Consider the following 22,401-nt stretch of genomic DNA (forward strand, 5'->3'; position numbering starts at 1 on the left):
AGCTGTTAAAGGATTTAGATAAAGCTGATTTACTGCCTTGTTCCTGAGAGTCGGGCTGTAATTAAAGAGGTAATTTATTCAGTGATGTGAATTATACTCAGTGTGAAGGGGAATAATGCAGATGCAACAGAAAAGGTGGCAGTATTGAATATCTTTAAAAATGACGATGGAAACACTTCACAGTAAATAAATATTTCAAAATTACAGCATCACTTATTTAACTATTCATGAGCTGAAGATACACAATTATATATTACACTTTCAGATAATCGGCCCTATACCTTGTCAGCTGATACTAGATGACGCAAAACTCTCTGCAGTTAAACAATGACGAGACTGAGATCCTTGTGGCTGGCCAGATTACTGTAATTCCCTTTTTGTGGGACCTATCAAAAAGACTATGGGACAGCTCTAGCTCATTCAAAATGCTGCAGCTACACTAACTGGGACAAGAAAAAAACACATTTAAACCACTTCACTGGCTTCAGATAAAATAAAAAATAATAAAAATATCGAACTGATTTTAAAAAAAATGGCTGTCTATACATCTCTGACCTGCACATTGCTTAAAAATAATCTTCAGGGCCCTCAGATCATCAGACACTGGTCTCCTAATTGTCCCCAGACAGAAGGAAATGTGACCATGGGCCAACTCTCTACAAGATTTACAACAACTGCATCGTCTTTTAAAGCAAACTATTCTCTCAGGCTTATGACTGGCCAGTACCTCCATCTCTCTGTCTGCCTATCTGTCTCTCCATCTCGGTCTGTCTCTCTCTCTTTAGGTATGTGTGGGTGGGCAGGGGTTGAATAATTCTTGTTATTTTTTTCAATATATTTTGAATATGTATGTGTGTTCAATTTTATTTTATTCGTATTTGTTGCGTGTGAAGCACATTGAATTCACATTATATGAAATGTGGTATATAAATACATTTGACCTAACCTAAAAAGTGCAGTACATTTGTCAGTACATCTTTCACAATTTCTCACCATTTTTAGTTTCTAAATCTAACCAAATGTAGCTAGACAAAAAGTTCATGTATTGGCTTTTGTGTTTCAACTTAGAGTTGAGTCCATCTTATGTGATTCTTAGGTAAAATTTTGAAGAAGCCAAAAAGGACATTTATGGAGCTTTTCTTATAAAAAATTTGATATCTCAAAATTATGACAATGCACATCTCATGAATGTATTAAATTATTACAAGTATTATTACACAAAGTCTTTTGATTCACTACATGCAAGTTTTCAGAATTTTGATTTATGTCATAATGTTAAATTAAAAAGTTCTAAATGTAACTTATCTCATAACTTTGACACACAAGCCAAAATTTTGACTTAGTATCTCAGAATTTTGTCTGTAAAAGTATAACATTTGATTTAGTATCTCATTATTTTAACTTAGCAAGTGCGTTTTGAGCTTTATCAACCCTAACTTTTCCTTTTTTTTCATTTCCTGACGAAAATGATATTCGACATTCTGGTTTACGGAGCCTGATCTTCACCTGAACACAACTCAGAGCCAAGAACGACATTACGTGATGACGTTTTACGTCTCATCACTAGGACGTACGTTCGCTCCTGCTTCTGTGCTGTGCTAGCTAAGTGGCTACTTTCTGTGCCGCTGCTTCCCTCCTGTTGTTGTGACCTGAGTATCACTAACTAGAAAACCTAGTGAACTCATTTAGAAAACCGTTAAGTTAACATTCTCCAGAGCGTCTCAGTGTCCGTGTGGGGCCGTCGCCATGGCTCTGCAAGGCCCGGAGGAGCTGGGGGAACAGGTCGAAGAGCCGGAGGATCTGGACGACCAGGACGCTAGCAGCATCTCCCCGGCCGAGGAGATAACTCTGCCCCCCGGGCCCGGAGGCGACGATGAGACGGAGGAGGCTCTCCTCCTGCCCTGGGACCGCTTCTCCGCCTGGCTGCACTGCATCTGTGTGGTCGGCTTCGACCTGGAGCTGGGACAAGCGGTTGAGGTGAGGCAGAAGGATCCACCGGAGACAGCTGGGTCATGTCAAACTCCTCTGAAAATGCCTAAGTTAGCAGTTATGGAAGGCCCAGACTATTTCCTGGACTTGAGCACACAAACCTCTCTGCGAAGCTGTGTGTTTGGTTCTTTGTTTAGTTATTCTTTGGCATACAGTACTGAGATGTTTACACACACATGGCACTAATAACAGCAGGATATTTTTCACTATAGTATAACGAGTTCGCTACGTGATTTTACTTATCATAGCCAAGGTGAACTGTGTGTGTTTGTGTGTGTAATCTCCAGGAGTTAGTCTCCTCCAACAGCATCAATTACAGCTACTATTTCACATGGAGGCATTTTGTAACTCTTCCTCAGAAACAGATGCACAAATTGTTCATGCCTTATTCTCAGGAGCATGGAGCGTTTGATCCCCACTGGAGCCTGTTTGAATCCCTCACCAAAGGAAAACAGAACACCTGTTGTCCTCACAGGAGTTTGGGATTCAGGAACAATAAGATAAACCATTTTGAATGGACACTGCATGTTTATTTAAAGACAGAAGGTGATCTGGGTTCAGAGTCCTGCAAGTACTGTTTCACTTTCTTTTATGAGCTCAGCAGAGTTGTTTTATTTTTAATGAGAACAGTCATGTTGATTTCCTGACTGGATATAATACTTGTAGAAATGCATCGGTCTGTCCAAAGAATGTCAGCAAATTGAGAAAATGCCCATCACACGTTCTGAGAGCCTATAGGGACGTTCATAGAGATGTTTGTAATTCAGTTTACACACACATATCAAAGTTGTCGCTGATTAATTGCCTGTTGACGGAATAATGGCTCAGTTGGACTTGCAGCTCCAAGAGTCATTATAATTGCCACTGCCAAAATCTGAGTGAAGAATAAGTTAACAACGCTGCACAATTGACCACAAAATTTGAACTTTCATCATTGCTAAGGACACATTTCAGTCAATACCTGACTGTAGATATGTTCTAGATTTCTTTAATGTTAAAATGCATAGTGCATGAATCACTTAAAATCATTTTGTTTACAAATTGCATCCCTTTTAAACCTTTATACTGAAAAATAGATATACTATATAATAGATATAAAAAAGGTTTAGGCTGATTTAGGAACCGGTTATTACAAAATGCTTTATTACAGATTTTGTTCTATTTTAATATGTTGACTGCTAACTCAGACAACATAAAGAGCAGTGAAATGGCAGATAGCAGTTACAGAGATTAGTGGACCCAGTGACCTTAGACAGACAAATAAGTGTTGATAAAGATGTCCATGTTTGAAAAACTGATGAAAAAGTGCTGCTGTTGTTTTTGCCAGACGCTGAACGCAGTTTTCCCTTGTGGGTTGATAAGCTCCTGCTGTGTGGTAACACTGTTCATGTGTCTTTCAGGTTATTTATCCTCATCATTCCAAGCTGTTGGAGAAAGAGGTGAGTCAAACAGGTGAATGAGATTTGGAATAAAGGAGCAGTTCATACAACATTCTTTTTTGATGAAGTGCATGTTGATAAATGATGTGCACCAAATTCTAAATGATCCTAGAAGAGCAGCAGAGTTTGATAGATTATTTGTAATATCTTTCATGCTTGTTCATCGCAATTGTAATCATTGATCTCCTACTGTCTGTTGTGTTTTATTCATGTTAATGATAAAGACAACAAAGTCCAACAAAATCTTTTTTCTTTCAGAAAACGAGCATCTGCTACCTTTCCTTTCCTGACTCCAACTCAGGTGAGTTCCTATTTCAGCCTTTTAAACTATTGTCTGACATCTAAGACCACCTTGGAGACTTTGTCTTAATTTAACGCTGGCATGTTAGATTGAACGCCGGCTTATGCTGCAAACAGAACTAGTTTTATGTTGACTGACCATGTCCGAGCGCAAGTTCGATAGCTCTTCAGAACAGTCTCTGTACTTAATCATACAGATAATGTTCATGATGCATTCTTTCAGTCTCTCCTTAAACACAAAGATGGTGTTGCACCCTGTTGTACATATAAAACGTCACAGATGTGAGGGAGGAAGTTCAAACCCAGCCTGCTTTGACACCTCCACACACCTGGCCAATCGCTGTGTAAAGTGGACAAAAACTGTGTGATGCAGCCCCCCCCCCCCTTAGTTCCAACATGAGAAAAGTGCTTCAGACTGTCGTGGCCTTGATGGTTTTGGACTTGTGGTAAATAGTGTTCATCAGAAGCAGCTAAAAACAGAAACTTCAACAGCGATATTAGATTAGACTTTAGATTAGACTTTATTGATCTCACAATGGAGAAATTCACTCCAATATTACATATTTTTAAACTGTACCATCCCTGTCGAGACAAATAGAGTCTCAGAACTGCACGGGGCAATGTTAAAAACGTAAATGTGATTCTGTATGAGTGGCTCATTTCTGGAACATAACCTGGAAGCTCTGGTTTCACGAGTTGCCTTTCATTTTTTGTTGTCATATTATAATTTTTGGCCCTGCAGCTACAGTCAGGGACCATTTTGAAAACCATTGAAACAGTCAAGAAAGAAAAAAAAAAAACAAGCCGAGAAAGAATTTAGCTAACAACAAACATTTTTAAGGCATTTTCATGAGTGTAACACTGGACTAGGGGTGAAATGGGTTGGCAAGTGAGGATTGGTTTACATGTGCACAAACACCTCTGTGGAATTGCGTGTGTGTGTGTGTCTGCAGGTGTGTATTTTTGTTGACTGTGAGTCAGCAGGCGGTAGAGCTGACGTACCTGCTGCCCTCAGGATGATGACAGGATTAGGACAAATGCTTACAGTGCTACTATATGCTGTAGGTGTGTGTCAGTGAGAGAGAGAGAGTATTACACTGTAGGTGTGCAGCTCTCTCTCTCTCTGTGTCTCACACAATTCACTCTCACATCTTAATCAGAGCTGGCATCATTTGTCTTTAATTTACTGTGATTCTTATTCAGGATCAAGAAAAGTCAGTGCATTCAGAAAAGAGCTGTCATACTTGATCTGTGTTGTCTCTGTACTCCAGCAAACAGGATTATAGTGAGTTTAAAGTGCTGATTCCCAGCTTTAATCTCAGGGTGTTCATGCCAACATCAGATGTTAGAGGTAGGAGTGGGTCCAAAATAGTGGTATAATTAGAATTAAAAGCTAAATATTCTCACTAGTTTTACAGTTTTGATTAGATCAAACCAGCAGACATTAAACATCTTTCACCCAAATGACCCTCAAACAGCACAGCATTTAATGAGTCAGGTTAAGATCTGAACTGTAACATGACACAGTGTCACTGATACAGGATAGAGCTCTTTATATTTTTATGTGTTAGCAGTAGGACAACATGATTATAGCTAAAAACTAATCCTGATTATTTTGTACAATATATCCTAAGGATTATTTGTCCCTCCTTTGCCACAAAAAACTGCAATTATGCTGCACTTGAACATATTATTTACCCCAATATAGAAATATACAGCTCTCTTTTAGCTCTTAGTTTTGGTTGAATGACACATTTACTGTTTGGTTCAGTCCAGTTTTCCTCAAATGTGCTCAGATAAACCCACTGTAGCACTGCTCAGCATCAAACAGCAGACAGACACAGTTAGTGAGTACAACTAGCTGGTTTAGCAGCTAAAGAGACAGATATTTCCCTCAGAAGTTGGTCAAGCTCAAACCAGAGCTAAAGTGAAAGTGAGTATTGGACTTGTACACATCAGGCTGACATAGACACACACTCCAATTAGATGATAATGTTGTTATCGGTCTGCTGGATCTGGAAGTAGGCCGGTTTAGCCGCAGCAACTTCATGAAGTGGTAATATGTGTTATTTACACTTTGTTCGACAGCTCAGAATCAATGAATGCATCTTTAAATGAGACTAAGCGCTGGTATTTGGTTTCCATTTTAAAAGCAAAATGTCATTATTATGGACCTAAAACCGTGAGTCGATTAATCAATAGTTACTCGATCAACATAAAAATGAACAGGACAGGACACCAAATATCTTTTAACTGTTACTCCAACTAAACAAGTCATTTGAGGACGTCATGGTGGGCCAGTTGGTTTATCGATTAATTAATAAAATAATCTGCCGATAATTAAAACAGTAGTGTAATACAAACATTTGTATAATCCAAAAATCAAAAATCTTGCCACCATGAATATTGTAAGATTATTTTTACAGCCCTTCTCAGCCTCTTTATCAACAAATCAAACATGTTGACATATCTTTATCACCTTTAATGAAAATCATACCACAGTTCTTTCAGACTTCACACTTTTCTCTCTATGATGATCAGGCAAATTCCTCTGACTGTGATTTCTTCACCACGTCTCTTCCATTTTGCCAAGAATGTCCACAGCGTTTCAGAGCGTGCCGGTCACGTGTTCTCACACACGTGTCTCACACACTTTGATTAGGGTCAATAGAAACACAGAAATAAAGTGAGGAGAATTTGGAGCCTGTTAACTCCATCACAGTGAGACTCAGAGCTGTGGTTCGGCTGCTGATGGCCTGTTTCACGCTGGGTGGTCTTTAACACAACCCGACTGCATGATGTCATGGAGTCTTGGATGAGCTGTGGGAAGCGCGTGTGTGCGTGTGTGCATGCGCGTGTGTGTCCTATGAAGTGGAATGCTTTAAAGTCTGACAGAGTGTCAGCTGAAGTGCGCGTGTGTGTACTTGTACATCTATCTTTTAGAGAACCAGTTTGAGTTTGAGACCTCGGGAGTGAGGACATTTTTGGAAAGTGAGGACATTTTTGGAAAGTGAGGACATTTTGGCCGGTCTACACTTTTGGACAGACCTCCAAAAGGCTGTTTGAGGGCTCAGACTTGGTTTTAAGGGTTAGGTTAGAATTAGGTTTAGGTTTGGGTTAGAAAGGTTAGGGTAAGGGGCTGGGGAATCTATTATGTCAGTGAGTGTCCTCACAACCAGGAGTACAACATGTGTGCGTATGTGTGTGTGTGTCTTGCATTTGGAATATCTTAACCTCTTATTATCATTATCTAATGTTCTCTGTCATCCTCACACTCTTCTGGCATCTGCTGGAGGATGTGCGAGGTCATGTGGAAGTTAAAGGCCAGTTGGTGACTCATTGTGCACTTCCTATTTACTTTTTTCTGCTTCCTCCTTCCTGTTTGTCCAAAATTCAGGAAGAAACTAGGAAGACGTTGAAGTGGTGTATATTGAAATCACAGAACATGCATCCAAGTCAAAACAAATTATCTGTATCTAACTGTCGCAACAGTTTTGTACAGCTTACATTTTTTAAAATGAACCTGGTGAAATCACTTTTTCTACAGCTTCACTTTTAGTCAGAGTAGCTCTGATTGAGTCTGTAGCAGAACTACAGTTTGGCTAACAGGTTACTAGTAATAACAGTTCCATTTATCCTAGTGATAATCAGATGTTTGTAATATGATGCCTGTGATCAGATGTGAAGCTGTGTATTTGACTCAAACCCAAGCTCCTCTGGCTTGTTGCAAAAATGGCATTTTAGAGATTATTGTTGATAAGACTAAAGAAATTATTGTTAGTGCCAAACAGGATTTTATAACAGGGCATGCTGTACTATGTGGTCAACTAGTTGAAACAGTATTTATTATATTTTGGCACACTGCTGTCTATGCTTCTCTCAAAATATTTTTAAGAAATCTGAGTGTTGTAATATTCGATATCATGATTTGGTCTCCTGACCTGCAGGCTCAGCAGTAACCTGGTTAGAGTTCTTGGCATGGCAGGGAGGCGTTAAAGGCTGCCTCTGGCAACTAACATAATTTTTTATTCCAAGCGCAGTCAGCATTTGGACTCCAAAGCATTTAATTTGACCTATTATGCTTTTTTACTAGTTTGCTGCCGTAATGTTTTGGTGATCTCAAGACATTTATTTGTCCATTGTGGTGGACAATAAAGTTGTATTTTTTTTTTCTGTTCCTATGGTAACCACACCATCACCGCTGTGTTCCCAGGTTGCCTTGGCGACACCCAGTTCTGCTTCCGCTTCCGTCAGGGTTCCAACAGGAAGTCATCATTGGGATGCTTCCTAGAAACCACTGACCGGGACGCACCCCCCTGCCTGAAGGTTGGGATACGCACACACACACACGTGCACACAGAAACACGCACATTTGTGCTTCTATCCTTGTGAGGACATTAATTGACATACGCACAGCACTACAGACCCATGTTTATTAACACAAAGGACTGAATACATCTGAATCATCTTGTTTAATGATATAAATTCTTATTGTGTGTGTGTGTGTTGCAGAGGGAACAGGGTCATTACTACGGTTACGTGTATTTCCGTCAGGTGCGAGACAAATCCCTGAAGAGAGGATACTTCCAGAAGGTCAGTGTCAGAATGCAGTTCAGCTCCAGTGCAACAAAAACGTGGCGAGAACCACCAATGTAGAATACGACAAAATTCATCAATCAATCTGTCGTCACCAATATGTAAAATAGTACAGCAATATGTAAAGAGAATTAGTTGATAACAAACTCCATAATCACTTAATCTTTAAAGTCATTAATCAGGTAAAAATAACAACATTTTGGGTTTGCTGCTTTTCTCTTTGATATCATTGGAAAGTGAATATTGTTGCGTGTGTGATGTAATGATCAGTTGCAGCTCCAGTACGTTGTATATTTCTAACAGTATCAAATTTGTGGTATTTCTAAAAGCCGTTCAACCAGATTAACAGGAAACACTGATGTCATATGAAACCTGTGAATCTAAATTCCCTCTGTGTCTCTCTGCCAGTCTCTGGTCCTGATCAGTAAGCTGCCCTATGTGACGTTCTTCCACTCCCTGTTGAAGATCATGGCGCCAGAATACTTTGAGAAACAGGAGCCCTGCCTGGAGGCGGGTCAGTCTGATTACCTGTTTCTATGTGTCTGTAGCTGCGTTTTCATTGCCCCTAGAAATGCGCAAATCCTAAATATCGCAATAAAAAAACGGTAATGGAAACACCTAAATTTCGAAAATCCTCTCAAATATCGCAAAAACATTTTTACGCTCTCATGAGGTGGTTTTTCAGACGTGTCAATATTCAGGTGTATCGCAAAAGTGTAATGAAAACACTTTTTTTGAATTTACACGTCACCGAGGTCAGCGGACTCCCCGTTTCGGGACGGCCGCATGCAGTCAGATATAACGTCTTGTCAATTTTGTAGTGTTTGTATGTTTTCTGGATCTCAATAAGTAGCAGACAAAAACACTCCAGCTGTTCCAGCTGTTTCTACCTGCCTGTCTGTTTCTACCTGCCTGTCTGCTTCTACCTGCCTGTCTGCTTCTACCTGCCTGTCTGCTTCTACCTGCCTGTCTGTTTCTGCCTGCCTCTCTGAAGCTGCAAAATATTGAAAATTAGTGTCAACAGACTTCTGGCTGTTCGAAGGTCCTCTCAGGAACCACAGTGGTTGTCCTTTTGTTGTTGTTGCCTCTTGAATGCCACAGAAGCCAAATCAAATATATTTTCTTACTTCCCTCTGGTGTTTTCTATCCATGCGGATAGTTTAGTCTAGTCTTTACAGGTTTTGAGAAGTCTGTCTGTATGAGTTCTGCCTCCACAGTACAATGGAGGTGAAAGGAATTTATTTTATGGTGCTCATAGCCTTGACTCAGAACAGAACGGCCATCTATTTCATGAGACAAGTGCGTAGGAGAGGGACGAGTGGATCAGACGTTGCAAACAAACTCCTGCACTCTGTCTAACTCATAATAATACTTTTATTTGATTGGAAACATCACAAATAAATGTATTTGTGCAAGGTAGACAGTGTGCAGGAGTTGGTTTGCAACTTTTGATCCGCTCATAGCATTGAAGAAAATAGCCCCTTTTAAACTGGTCCACTGTGTGTTTTGTGGATCAGTTAGAAGGACACCATTTCTGGAAAGATGCATTGCTGTTTTTAACACTGTGAGAAGCACAAACAAAATTCAATTCACCTCTGTTGTATGGGGGGTGGAGGCAGAAATCAAAACCTGGTCAAATCCGTCTCTTCTTTTTTTATAAACTTCTTTGCAACTGCAGTTCAGAGAATGCATGTGCTGTACATTTCTACAAAACCTGAATCTGTGTTGCACCAGTTAAATCATCAACATAATAATCTCACCAAAGTAGGATTTATTGCAGGACAATAGATTAGATTAGACAAGCTGTAGCTAATAGAATAGCAGCTCAGTGTAGATAAACTTTATTTACTCAGACCATGACCACATGTACACAAACATTTTCCTTTACTTTTTGTCCTTTCATTTACATGCAACCAGACTTTTAGGTCAGAACAAAGGGAGTTTTTTTTTTTTTTTTTTTCAAGAACACCTTCTGAAGGGCTGTTTTGTGAAAACTCTGCTTTCTGTGTGTCTGTGTGCACATGTAAAAATGAGCATTTGGGGAACGATGATGTTATCACCTCAATTTGCACATGCCCATTGCTAATTTTTTGTAATGAGTCTGTGTCTGCTACTGTTGTTTGTGTTTTTAAGTCCCGACCACCAAAGGAAAATAAGTGTATTGTTCAAAGCTTAGAATGTTCTTCTCTGGTATTTGAGATATTGTTGATGTAGACTTTATCGCCACCTACTGGCCCAGCGCGCTTGAGTGTTTGGAGTAATTTTCTCATGTATGGAGAGATGAAGGTCACATGGACTGAATTTTTTCCTTTTTTTTGTAAACATTGAGGAAAAATATCCATTTTAAGACATATCTATATACATGTGGTCAAGGCCTGACTTACTCTCAATAAGGCTGTGTGTGACCTCACGGTAAACACTTTGATCTGTATAAAGTGAATTCTGATTCAGATTGCTGTTATTTGTGTATTTGATTGACAGCTTGTAATGACATAGATCGCTGGCCGACTCCCCATCCTGGACGAATCCTCACTCTACCTATCATGGGCGTTGTCATCAAGGTACACGTACATAGACACACACGCACGTATGCAAAGTCAATGGGTGGAGATCAGTAAATGTGTCATTTTGACGTGTCAAGACAGGTAAAGCACAGGTGTAACTGATAACATTAACGATGGCTCATGCACTCAGCTAATATGAATATTATTAGTTATACCAATGTTTGACTTGTCAAACTCAGGTAACATATAGGTCTTTAAAGACACATTGCAGACTTTCTGAGGCGTTAATTCTGCATGTGTGAAGTGTGTTGTTATCAGTGGGACCACTGGACCATGGTCATCTTCCACAACCCCTCGTCAAGCCCCCCACATTATAGCACAATTTACTGTGTCTACCACATTTTTATCACTTTTTGGAGCTTAAGCAAGTAATATGATGCGCACTGAGTGATTCGTGGTCTGTCCACGTGTAAACTTTCATCTGGACAAAACTTGCTGTGATGTGTGTGATATGATCCGAACATGACTGAATATTAATGGTGGTTAATATTCTGAATAATGTGTTAAATTGGACTCTGATGAGTGTTCCAACTGTGCTGAATCTGTGTGCTGCTGCAGGTTCGCATCCCAACCTGTTACGACAAACCAGGAACCTCACAGCTGGTCCAGTCTGCACAGGTGATTGCACACACACACACACACACACACACACACACACACTTACTCAACATTTGGTATTTGTATTAATTTTTGAATTATGTGTGTGCACATACACTGACCATGTGATGATTTCGGCTGAGAGTGTGTCTGCTTTTCAGACTGACAGTCAGGTGTCCATCGTGCTCCCAACCATCCATGAGGTCGACCTCTTCAGGTGAGACCTGCAGGTCACGGTGTTGTTCCTGTCTACAATACAAATGCTTGTGTCACTCTCTCTCACCACCTGCTGTTCAGTGGTGGTACTGCAGCAGTTAACCTGTTGACACCTGTTGAACAAAACCACCTTCTCCCCAAAAGATTACCTGCCAGAAATAGTTTTTAGGGGACAACATAAAGACAGTTTTTTATAGAAAGTCTTTTTTGGAATATTGAGTTTAGTTTTAGCTAAAACTAAAACTAAAATTAGTCACTTGTACGGTTATTGCACTTATTCACAGAACTCACCCACAGGGTCAGTGTGAAAGGCATGAATAGTCATGGTTATTTTTAAAAGGTCATATTTACTGTTTTTGTTGCAGCACTGTCATCCTGTTGTGTTAATTTACATATTCTGCATTCTGGTCAGAAAAGGACAGTAGCCACCTCCTGCTCCCATTCAGGTTCATTTGTTTAATTTGCTCCTTAGGTGACTCTCAAAGCTTGTCAGGAGAAGCAACGGAACAGAGTGAAACTAATAAAACCTAGATGATAGAAAAACTACAGCAGAATAAATCAAAGTAACAGAGCTACTCGACCTTGTCAGGAGGACAAAGAAACAGCAAAACACCACCTGCTCTGTTCAAATGTGTAGTCAGAGCAAGTAAAGACGAATAAGGAGCTGGTCTGAGGCAGCCTTTATAATGCCTACAGTCCAAAATGAATATTCAGCAAAGCACAGAAAATGCATTTATTTGTTCTGTCAGTATCATTTGAGCTGTAAAGTCACTGAGAATAACATTGCAGTCCACCAAAAATCACCTTTTTGCATTTATATATGTCATATATATTATAATATTGCATTTTGGTGGGGGAGTAAACAGTCCTATATACTCTTTAAACCTTTACTTCACACTCATTATGTCTCTCCAGGTGTTTCTACCCGGTCTTCTTCCACATCCAGATGCTGTGGGAGTTGGTGTTGCTGGGAGAGGCACTCGTCGTCATGGCGCCGTCGCCAGCGGAGTCGGCGGATACTGTGCTGGCATTGGTCAGGTGAGTTGGTTAGGGCTAGGGGCAGGTTTTTTCAGCGATGGCGGTCATGATTATATTTGGCAAAGCTGCAGCTCTTTGCTCATGAAGTCCCACACGGACGTTATTCAGGCTTCAGACACTGAGATGTCTCTGTGTTTGTCTTTCTCTGTGCAGCTGTATCTCCCCCCTGCGATACTGCAGTGACTTCCGGCCGTATTTCACCATCCACGACAGCGAGTTTAAGGAGTACACCACCAGAACGCAGGCTCCGTGAGTAACGATGGACCAGCACAGCAGTGACCGCATCACTAACTTCCCACCTGCACCTGCTGCATGTACAGTTAGGGTTAGGGTGTTCTGCTGCTTAGTGCCTCACTTAGCAGCACTTCGGTAGGGGGCCAGTGAGGGGAGCGTGTCTCAGTCACTGTCACAGCCTGTATAAGATGCCGCTGACATGCAGTCTTACATAGAAAACAACAGGCATGACTTTTAGAATGAGTCTCATACACCTCATTTATATCAGGCTCATGTAACACAATCTGGGAACATTTGACACTATTTCACCAAGTTTCAATTAATTTCTTCTCTGTCTCACACGCACGTCTATCAGTTTCAAGTTATATTTGCTTAATTGGCATGAAATGTGAGCACTGTACATTTGTGTGGCCAAAGCATATAAAACAAATTTGTGTGGACAAAAAAAGACAAAAAGGGACAAAAAAAGTGATTTTTTTACTAAATGGATTGATTAAAGAACAATTATGTGCTGTGAATGTTTAAAAAAAAATCATAAAATTGTCATTTAAATCTCATTATTTTCATTCATGTGAATCTGAGTCATGTAGGCAGTAAAATATAATTATTTTTTTCCCTATAATCATGCATAGAGATTTTTCAGTATTTGCTGACATTAATATTATAGAGTCATTTGTAATCTGTCTCTCTGTTCTCCTTCTTCCTACAGGCCATCAGTCATTCTGGGAGTGACCAATCCCTTCTTTGCTAAAACCTTGCAGCACTGGCCGCACATCATTCGCATTGGAGACATGAAGCAAGCAGGTAGATGATACTGCTACTGCTCAAGAAGTTTTCAAATAGTTGTTCTCAGAGAAGTGCCCTGTATGTTGCCCCTGTCTCCTGTCTGGGTCTGCTGTTTTTACTGGTTTGGTCCATGACCCTAAGTACCAGTGAATGGAAACCTTAATGCCACAGTATAAGAGTATTTTCAACTGCATTGCAGGTGTTTGTAGTTTTTTGGTCACTCTCAGTTGTTACCATTCAAAAATGAATATACATCCCTGAATATTTGCTCTTTCCATCTGACTGTTCCTCTTAGGAGAGATGGCAAAGCAGATGAAAGTCAAGAAACTGAAAAACCTCAAAACTCTGGACTCTAAGCCTGGTAAATGCTTCATACTGTGCATGTGTGCACGTGTGTTAGTCATGTTGTCACATTATGGGGACTCACCTTCCTAACGGGGACTCGGGTTAAGGTTAGGGTAATAACCTAAGCGCAATAAAGAAACATAACTATGTGTGTGTGTTGCAGGTGTGTACACTGCATATAAGCCGTATCTCAACAAAGATGAAGAAATCATCAAACAGCTTCAGAAGGTAAAGACAGAGTCCCTCCTCGATGTCCTGCACATGACTTCCCTGGTTTTATTGGCTGATTGGAGGCCTGCGCTTCAGTCCTACAGCCCACATGGCTTTAACGGACAAAAATTGTTGTCAATATTTTGTAGTTAACCTAGAATTGGAATAGTAGAGTTGGATTTATGATTGTACCTGAGAAGTAACAGAACAGCTACGGAGCCGCAGTCGACACAAGTTCCAGATCACAAGTTCCTGAAAACAAACTGAAGCACTAATGATATTCAGGTTGAATATGGATGCTATTTTACAAAGTGAATTGAAATGGTTGCTGTGGGGAGTGTAATCAGAGCAGGATGTGGTCCGATCACGTGGGATACGTTCATCTGGGGTAGTGGTGGTGACATCAAACGTTAAAATATGACAGTAAACAATATACCAAAACCTGAAGGACTCTTTGAGTTTTGGTCATTTCTGAGCTGTTTTTAAGCAATGTAGTGTTCACTGCTTCTTACTGTGAAATAATAACTGGCCACTGCAAACAATGTGTGGATTTGAAAATAGCTATGCTGCCAAACTACCCCTGAGAAACATACTTAGACTAGCGGCATCACTACTCTCCAGCATTACTGGTTGGCTGATACAATGTGTGGAAATGTTCGCCCACAAACGTGAGAGCAGCTGAGTGTCTGATAATTCTTTTGAAAATATGATTTTTTGTTTGTTTGTTTGTATTTCAGGGTGTTCAACAGAAGAGACCCTCGGCGGCCCAAAATGCAATTCTTCGACGCTACTTCTTAGAACTGACGCAGAGCTTCATCATTCCTCTGGTAACAGCCAATTCATTTTCGTTTTAGATCTATGTTTGTCTCATAGTGACATGGTGCTGTTTAGTTTTTGTCTGTTTGATCAACTTTGAAAGTTCCAGGGGCTTTAGTGTTTTCAATATGCCGTCATGTGCCCTGGTGTACACAAGATGCTTCATTGTTAGTTATCTTTGTGCCTCTTTGGAGGATCTCAGCCTCGATGCTGGGACACACAGCTCGGCAGTAGCATGAATAAAATTGGGCCACTCTGGTCTAAATGTTTGTTACTGTGAATAGCTGAGCAGCGAATAGCTAGCAAATGCATGTTTTGATTTTAAATTTTAATTTTAAAATAATGCACTAATCTTGCTTAAAATGTTGAAGAGAAGTTTCATCTTTAACTTCACGCCTCGTGGAGATCAGTTCATCAGCCCAACTTTTCCATGCCACTGTAGATCAACTGCGTCATGTGTTCAATGCTGCTGCTGGGTTGAACTGAAATAATGTAACCTTGAGTGTGTGCCTGTGTGTTACAGGAGCGGTATGTGGCCAGTCTGATGCCTCTGCAGAAGTCCATCAGTCCCTGGAAGAGTCCTCCTCAACTCAGACCGTTCATCCAGCAGGACTTCATGAAGACACTGGAGAAAGCTGGACCTCAGCTCACATCCAGACTGAAAGGAGACTGGATAGGGCTGTATAGGTACAAACACACACACACACACACACGTTTTAACCGACAGATTTGACAAAAAAGTGCTTGAACTATTTAAAAAAGTACCACAACTAAGCTTAATATAGGGATATTTCTTTCAAATGACGTTATTGTACTTGTCTCATTAAAAATCTTTAAAAAATGTAAATGTTTGCACAAACCAGATCCTGTAAAAAACACTAAATTCTATGGTCCTCAGTGCATTTGTCATTTTTGCAAAATGAAATTTAAAAGAAATTTAACTGGAATTTAAATTTTTTTTGTGATTTATGGCATTATAACTGTGTTGTACTGCACAAAAGTTGCAGGACTTGTATAATGACGTGAAAACAAGCCCACAGTGAATAAAAATGTGTCAACAGCAAAGAATGCCCAGAAACTGCTTTGGGTTCAGAGAGTGTTGATGAATTTCTAACTGCATAAAATCCTGCTGGGAGTTGCAGGTCCTTGGAATAAAGAGAGGTAACAAAGCAACAGCACAGAGAAGCAGGCCTTTATTTTAAACCGCCTCATATTAGAGACAGGCCTTTTATTGCAATTTCCCCTGTTTATGAAGTGCATTTGATCATAACATTGATAATTTGCCCTTCATTTCAAACAAAGGTTCAAACAGCAAATTTCCTCCCTTTCGTAGTAGACTTTTAATTTGAAACATTAACAGGAAGTGTTAAGTTTAACCGACATTAGAGCAACACAGAACCAAAGAACAACACAGTAGGAGTGATTGGATTTCATCAATGTTGTGGAAATGATCATTATTCTGAGCATCATGAGGACTCCTGTGTGGTTTTCTGTGTCTGAAGGCATTTCCTCAAGTCTCCCAACTTTGACGGCTGGTTCCGCAACAGGAGGAGAGAGATGACCCAGAAACTGGAGGCCCTGCACCTTGAGGCATTGTGTGAGGAGGTGAGGAGGGAGGAGAGGAGGGAGGGATTGAGTGTGAAGATCAGGTCGAATCACAGTGATTCTGTCAACCTGAAGAACCCACTGATTCATTCACACAACAAGCTGTTGATGCCCACCTGGATCTGATGACACTTCATCCCAAATTGTACTGTGTGACACTGTTAATACATCAGATCATCACTTGTAGTGTTGGTTGACTGAGCGATCAATTGATTCAGTTTATTTATTATCAGGCACATGGAAAACAAAAACCCAAAGGATAAAATGAAAATGAAAACTTGTCCGGTGTGCTGTGGAGCGGTGTGTTCAGGAGCCAGTCATACCCCCGTATCCATGTCACATGATCATAACGGTCTGATGAAATATTCTAAATATCCTGAAATGGTCAGAAATCTTAGTGTGGGTTGTCATTTGTATTTTCTCTGAAGACAGAAAACAAAACGTTTGTGTTTGCTTGTAGAGTTGGTTCATTGAGCAATCAATTGATTCAATTTATTTATGGATTATCAGACACATGGAAAAACAAAAACCCAAAGGATAAAATTAAAACTTATCAACAACATGAAAGAATCCACTCAGAGGCCTGGAAACCTCTCATCCTTCATTCATATCTGTGTGTCTTTGTCTGTCTGTCTGTCTGTCTGTCTGTCTGTCTGTCTGTCTGTCTGTCTCTCTCTCTGTCTGTCTGTCTGTCTGCAGGATCTGCTGCAGAGGGTCCAGAAGCACTCTGAGGTGGAGACAGTTGATCTGGTCCTGAAGCTGAAAGATAAGCTGGTCAGTACAAACTCATCCATGGCTCAAAAGCTGCTTCAGTACTACAAGTACTACTGCTTATGGAGCTCATACTGCTACTACTGCCATGACTACTACTGTTCATGCTGCTGCAGTGTAGGTAGTTACTGCTGCTAATATTACCACTATTAATCATATTGCCATCACTGCTTCTATTATTGCTACTGCTACTGATATTACTACTGCTAAGACTGTGTTTACTCTTACTGATAGAAAGTTGTAATAAACCAGACTTCTTCTTCCTACTAGTGACAGTTCCTACCTTTTGACCTGAAACTCTCGGTTTCATTGTGTATTTTGATGTACAACTAATGATCAGCACTAATAACTTGTATTGATTTATTAGTGTAATAAAATGTGAACACTGATGAATGCACTCTGGTGCTCTCTGCTGCAGGGTCAGGCGGAGAAGGAGCAGCTCCCCGTGCGTCCGGGGACTGTGGCCAAACTGAGGGCCCACATCGAGGCTGTCATCCTGGCCTTACCAGAGGACCTGCAGGGCATCCTCCACAAGCCCTCCACACCCTGACCCCAAACCCCTCACTCTGCAACTCCAACCCCAGTTTGAGCTTGTTTTAAAGTTTGGGGGGTAGTGGGTCCCTTCACAGTTGGCTCCCACGTGGAGGGACCCCTGGGATCCCCCCTGGATCTCAGTTTGCAGACCTCTTTCTGGTCTAACATGGAAAGCACATAGTGCATTTTCTGTTTCCATAAACATACATCCAACTTACGTTTACTTTCTCCCCCCCAAACCGCTGCTGTGGCAGCTCAGTGGTTTTCAGACCAAACGTGTCCCTCAGTGATCATGTGGTCTTCAGACGACCAGCTGGAGCAGGCCGGAGCTGCCTGACATAAACTCCTCTGAAGGGTTTTCAGAGGTGAAACAGCATTTTAAAAAATGTGAGGAGACGTCAGTAAGTAAAGAAAGGCACGCTTGATGCATTAATAATCCATCACAGCTTTGCTCTTTCATCACGCTGCTCAGTAACATGGTTCATCTGAGCCTGTGGTGGCCTGTGCGCCAAAGGATTTGTCATCACCTTGGAGGTAAAGAGCAGGAAGATGAACACAGCTGACCTTTGACCCTCAGCATTTTTACCTCTTGACGTTTTTAATTTTTACTTTTCATTTTTTAACTTGAAGATAGACTGCTGCAGTCCGGCAGAACTGACTGTACAGTCCTCATCCATTTTTAAGAAATGTTTTTAAAAGAAGTGCACTTCATCGCTAACTGGACCAGTGTGCCCTTCTCTCTCTCACACACACACACACACACACACAGTTTTATGCAAACAAACTGACGAAGCAGAGCCAAGCAGTGCTTTATAATTAAATTTTACTAAAAAAACACACACACAGAGCATTAAGCACCAGCGATCCTGTAATACCTGTCTGTTGGCCCTTGGCAGGTGTGCTGTGGAGCGGTGTGTTCAGGAGCCAGTCACATGCCTGTATCCATGTCACATGATCATAACGGTCTGACAAAATATTCAAAATGTCCTGAAATGTTCAGAAATCTTAGTGTGGGTTGTTATTTGTATTTTTTTCTGAAGACTGAAACCAAATCTTGTGTGTTTTTTTAAATTTCCTGACTGATTCTGAGCTCCTCTGTGGGCTGAGGAAAGCCTTTGACTCGCTGGGCTGTGAAACTCTGGAGGCCCATTTCTGCCAAGAAAGCAAAAAGAGCCCAATGAACAGGAACAGTTAGAAATGTTATGAAATGAAAAATGCCTTTTTAAACCTTTTTAGGGAGCGCCCATCGGATCGTGTTTTCTTCCTCTAAAACACAACACGAAGTGTGCGTACGTAGGCTTGAACCAACCAGTTTCAACCAATAATATCATGCCATCCACCTGTCAGTCAAGTTTCAACTTTAGGCAGGACAGAGCCTGGTTACAGGCCTGCTGCCTAGAATTTATTGACTGTGAGGAAAGCGATATCTGTCATTTCACAGTGGACTGCTTCAGCACCGACAGCATACGATGGTGACAGCAGTACCTCCCTTTTTTTTTTTTTACAGTTAAAATTATGAGACACAAAGTCCGATTTTTGCCTAAATTATCAGATCCGAAGTTTCAATTTTCAATTAGTCAAACATGACAAATAATGGCAATAAATGTGCAGGAGTCTGAATTACTATCTGATAGCTTTGACTGCTTTTATCGGTTTGACTTTCCATGAATGTTTTTATGTTTTGTTTTTGTCTGTTCCTGGCAGAGATGGGCTTTTACAGTGAAACTTCTTTCATAAACTTGAGCTCAAAGCAATACTGCTTTCCTCCCTTTCTGGAAAGTTTTCACTGGGCAGCAGTGGCACAAAACATACATTCAGGAAGAAGTATCTGCACTTCTTCAGCATTTTAAATCACTGAGTCTGGTGATTCCACACTGCAAAAGTCATCTGATCAAATTATTTATGGTCTTAAGTCATTCAAGATTCTTTAAAAGTTACATTTAAAGATTTTAACTTATTTTGAGCCGTTCCTAAGAGGAGATTTTTAGCTCAAATGGAGAAAGATTGATTTTGTCATGAAAAACTTTGTCAACTGTATAAACTTTGGTACTGAAACATGATTCCTGGACACAGACAAACCTGCACTCTCACTTCACCAGCTGCTCTATTAGACTCCGCTGTTTGTTTGTTTGGGACAGTAAAGCTGGCTTATACTTCAGACATGTTGCGTGACATTAATGAATTAACTTTAAACCCTCACCTTTTGAGTTTCAGGGATGAATTTTGTAATCTGACATTTTACATCTGACAGACGATGAGAAAAAGTTTCATGTGCTGGTATTTTTTCCTCTGAATGTAAACAGATATACGTGGGGCGTGGCCTGCCTGTGTTTGCCGTAGTAACAGGGTGGACTATAGCTGATAAGTTTGTGGCAGACTCATTTAAGCCAAGCCACCACAAACTGAGCTAAATCATATGAAAATCAGCATGTGGTCAACTTTTAGCTTTGACTGTGATCAAAATGAGAAAGTTGAGCGTATATTACCGTGACAGTGTTTTTCAGTTGTAAGGAGACACTTACAGTGCGGCCCTGACAGCAGTTACAGACTGACGTATTTAATTGATTGATTGATATTGATATCTATCAGAGGCAAGTAGCTGCAAAAACAAGTATGGAAGCCTTCTTCTGCTCAGGGGGGACAGAATGACAAAAATAAATTTTATTTTAAGTTAAATCTAGTTGGTTCTAGTTTGTAATTTATGGAATATAATGTCTAATTACTTTGACTTCATATTACATAATTTTGACTATGTAGCCATAAATTTGAGTTGGTATCCTGTAATTTAGGTTAGTAAATGTAGTTTTGATTTGGTACACTGCTTTAAAAGGTTGATTTTTTTTCAGGACTTAAGTCATATTTTTAAGTCAGTAATTTTCCCCAATGTGATGCTGACAATCTTTTCTTAATTCTTAATTAAGTCTTAAAAAATCTGAATTATGATTGCATTCTTGACTTGACCATTTTATTTCTGTCATTCCAAACTTCTTTTTTTTTCCCCTGGCAGAAATCTGCTTCCATAGTTCAGTGGCTCCAGCTCTCCTGTTAGTCTCACCTCCACGGATGCAGCATCAGGCTGTGTTCAGTACACTGTATGACGGCTTGTGTGCATTTATGAGACAATGGGGAAAAGCCCCAACACTACAGCTAGCATCGCTTCAGCTGTTAGATGGAGCAGCTTTCTGATTGGACTCACAGTGATGCTGGTGCCTTACAGGAATGAGAGCAGAACCAAAGACTCGATGAGTCAGTCTCAGTCTGAATGAGTGACGGCTGGTTTCTGCAAAGATAATCAGAGCTTCTTTGACTGCAGCTCAAGGCTTAACGTTTGATCTTACACTAAACTAGACTGACTCTGCTGAAGAGGCACTCTGTGTTGCCTTCAGACAAAAAATATTGTTTTTAACAGTTTTCTGATGAACAAGTGAACTACCTAGATGCATTATTACACTAAGAAAAGTACACAAAGTCAGTCGTCAGAAACAGAGCCTGGAAAAACAAGAAACCCATCAGACTCACTCAGCTCTAATAAAGGGATTATTAGCACCGCTGGGTCCCTCAAAGCCTCATTCACTGAATGTTTTAGCTCAGTAATTAGGAGTCATGTTTAATTCACAGTAATCCACTTCAGATTACACATTTTTAGATTGATTTTTCTCCCCTCTATGATGCCATTTCATGTAATTTCATTTTCTCTGTAAACTTTAAGCCACAGTGTCAAAATCAAATCCTTCACAGAAAAAAAAAAAAAAAAGAAATTAAATAATTGGACATAGTAATGTCATTTTTGTCATTTATTAAGATTCTTGAAAAACTTCAGTTCTGGCAGCTGGCTAAAATTTTGAATTTGGGAATAAAAGATCAAAATGTGCAAAATCATCAGTATGAAAATCGTTCAACTCAACGCTTCTTTAGGCCTGATTTATGTGAATTCATGAACATTCCCGAACACCTAACAACGTAAAAATAACCATAACGATTAACCATATAATGACAGCAATAACTGCTTAACTGGTCATTTAATTTATTATGATGATTTGTGTTTTCTGAGTGTAAACTACTATGAATTACTGGCTGGAGATTTGTTTTTATTTGTTGTACTTAGTTGTTCCACATAACTGCACACACAGTTATCTGATGTTTGCATTTGTCAAAACACCACTTGTTTGAAAATGTTAATTGGACCTGTTGTCAAACCTATGCGTTGTTTTTTATGGTTTGTTGTTGTTGTTGTTTTTTTTTTTGGTTCATTTTCCTTTAAGCCATCATGTAACACACGTTATGTAAATGCTTTGAAATATGCCTTTTTTTGTCAAGCAGATAATTGTAAAGAAAAATAACAATTTGTGCTGGTTGGAAAA

The 22,401-nt window shown here is 40.1% G+C and overlaps 1 protein-coding gene across 1 annotated transcript; it reads left to right on the top strand.

The window, feature by feature from the left end:
* The first annotated feature begins 1,616 nt into the window (after nt 1-1,616).
* Nucleotides 1,617-21,798, top strand: dennd6aa (DENN/MADD domain containing 6Aa). Its single transcript, XM_041948138.1, has 19 exons — nt 1,617-1,977; nt 3,390-3,428; nt 3,687-3,729; nt 7,942-8,054; nt 8,241-8,321; nt 8,733-8,838; nt 10,806-10,885; nt 11,447-11,506; nt 11,647-11,702; nt 12,617-12,739; nt 12,893-12,988; nt 13,683-13,777; nt 14,055-14,120; nt 14,268-14,332; nt 15,052-15,141; nt 15,654-15,817; nt 16,633-16,735; nt 17,435-17,509; nt 17,925-21,798. Exons 1-19 carry the CDS (start codon nt 1,747-1,749, stop codon nt 18,054-18,056), a joined length of 1,818 nt encoding a protein of 605 aa, XP_041804072.1. The 5' UTR covers nt 1,617-1,746; the 3' UTR covers nt 18,057-21,798.
* Nucleotides 21,799-22,401: the final 603 nt, after the last annotated feature.

The sequence above is a fragment of the Chelmon rostratus genome, chromosome 2, assembly GCF_017976325.1.
Source record: "Chelmon rostratus isolate fCheRos1 chromosome 2, fCheRos1.pri, whole genome shotgun sequence".
Taxonomy (NCBI): Eukaryota; Metazoa; Chordata; class Actinopteri; order Chaetodontiformes; family Chaetodontidae; genus Chelmon; species Chelmon rostratus.

What these genes read in the sequence shown, in the direction of transcription:
- dennd6aa (XM_041948138.1), top strand. Translation starts at nt 1,747, where the DNA reads ATGGCTCTGCAAGGCCCGGAGGAGCTGGGGGAACAGGTCGAAGAGCCG. An exon ending in AGCTGGGACAAGCGGTTGAG is followed by an intron (nt 1,978 to 3,389) that starts GTGAGGCAGAAG and finishes TGTGTCTTTCAG; the next exon opens with GTTATTTATCCTCATCATTC. An exon ending in AGAGCTTCATCATTCCTCTG is followed by an intron (nt 15,142 to 15,653) that starts GTAACAGCCAAT and finishes TGTGTGTTACAG; the next exon opens with GAGCGGTATGTGGCCAGTCT.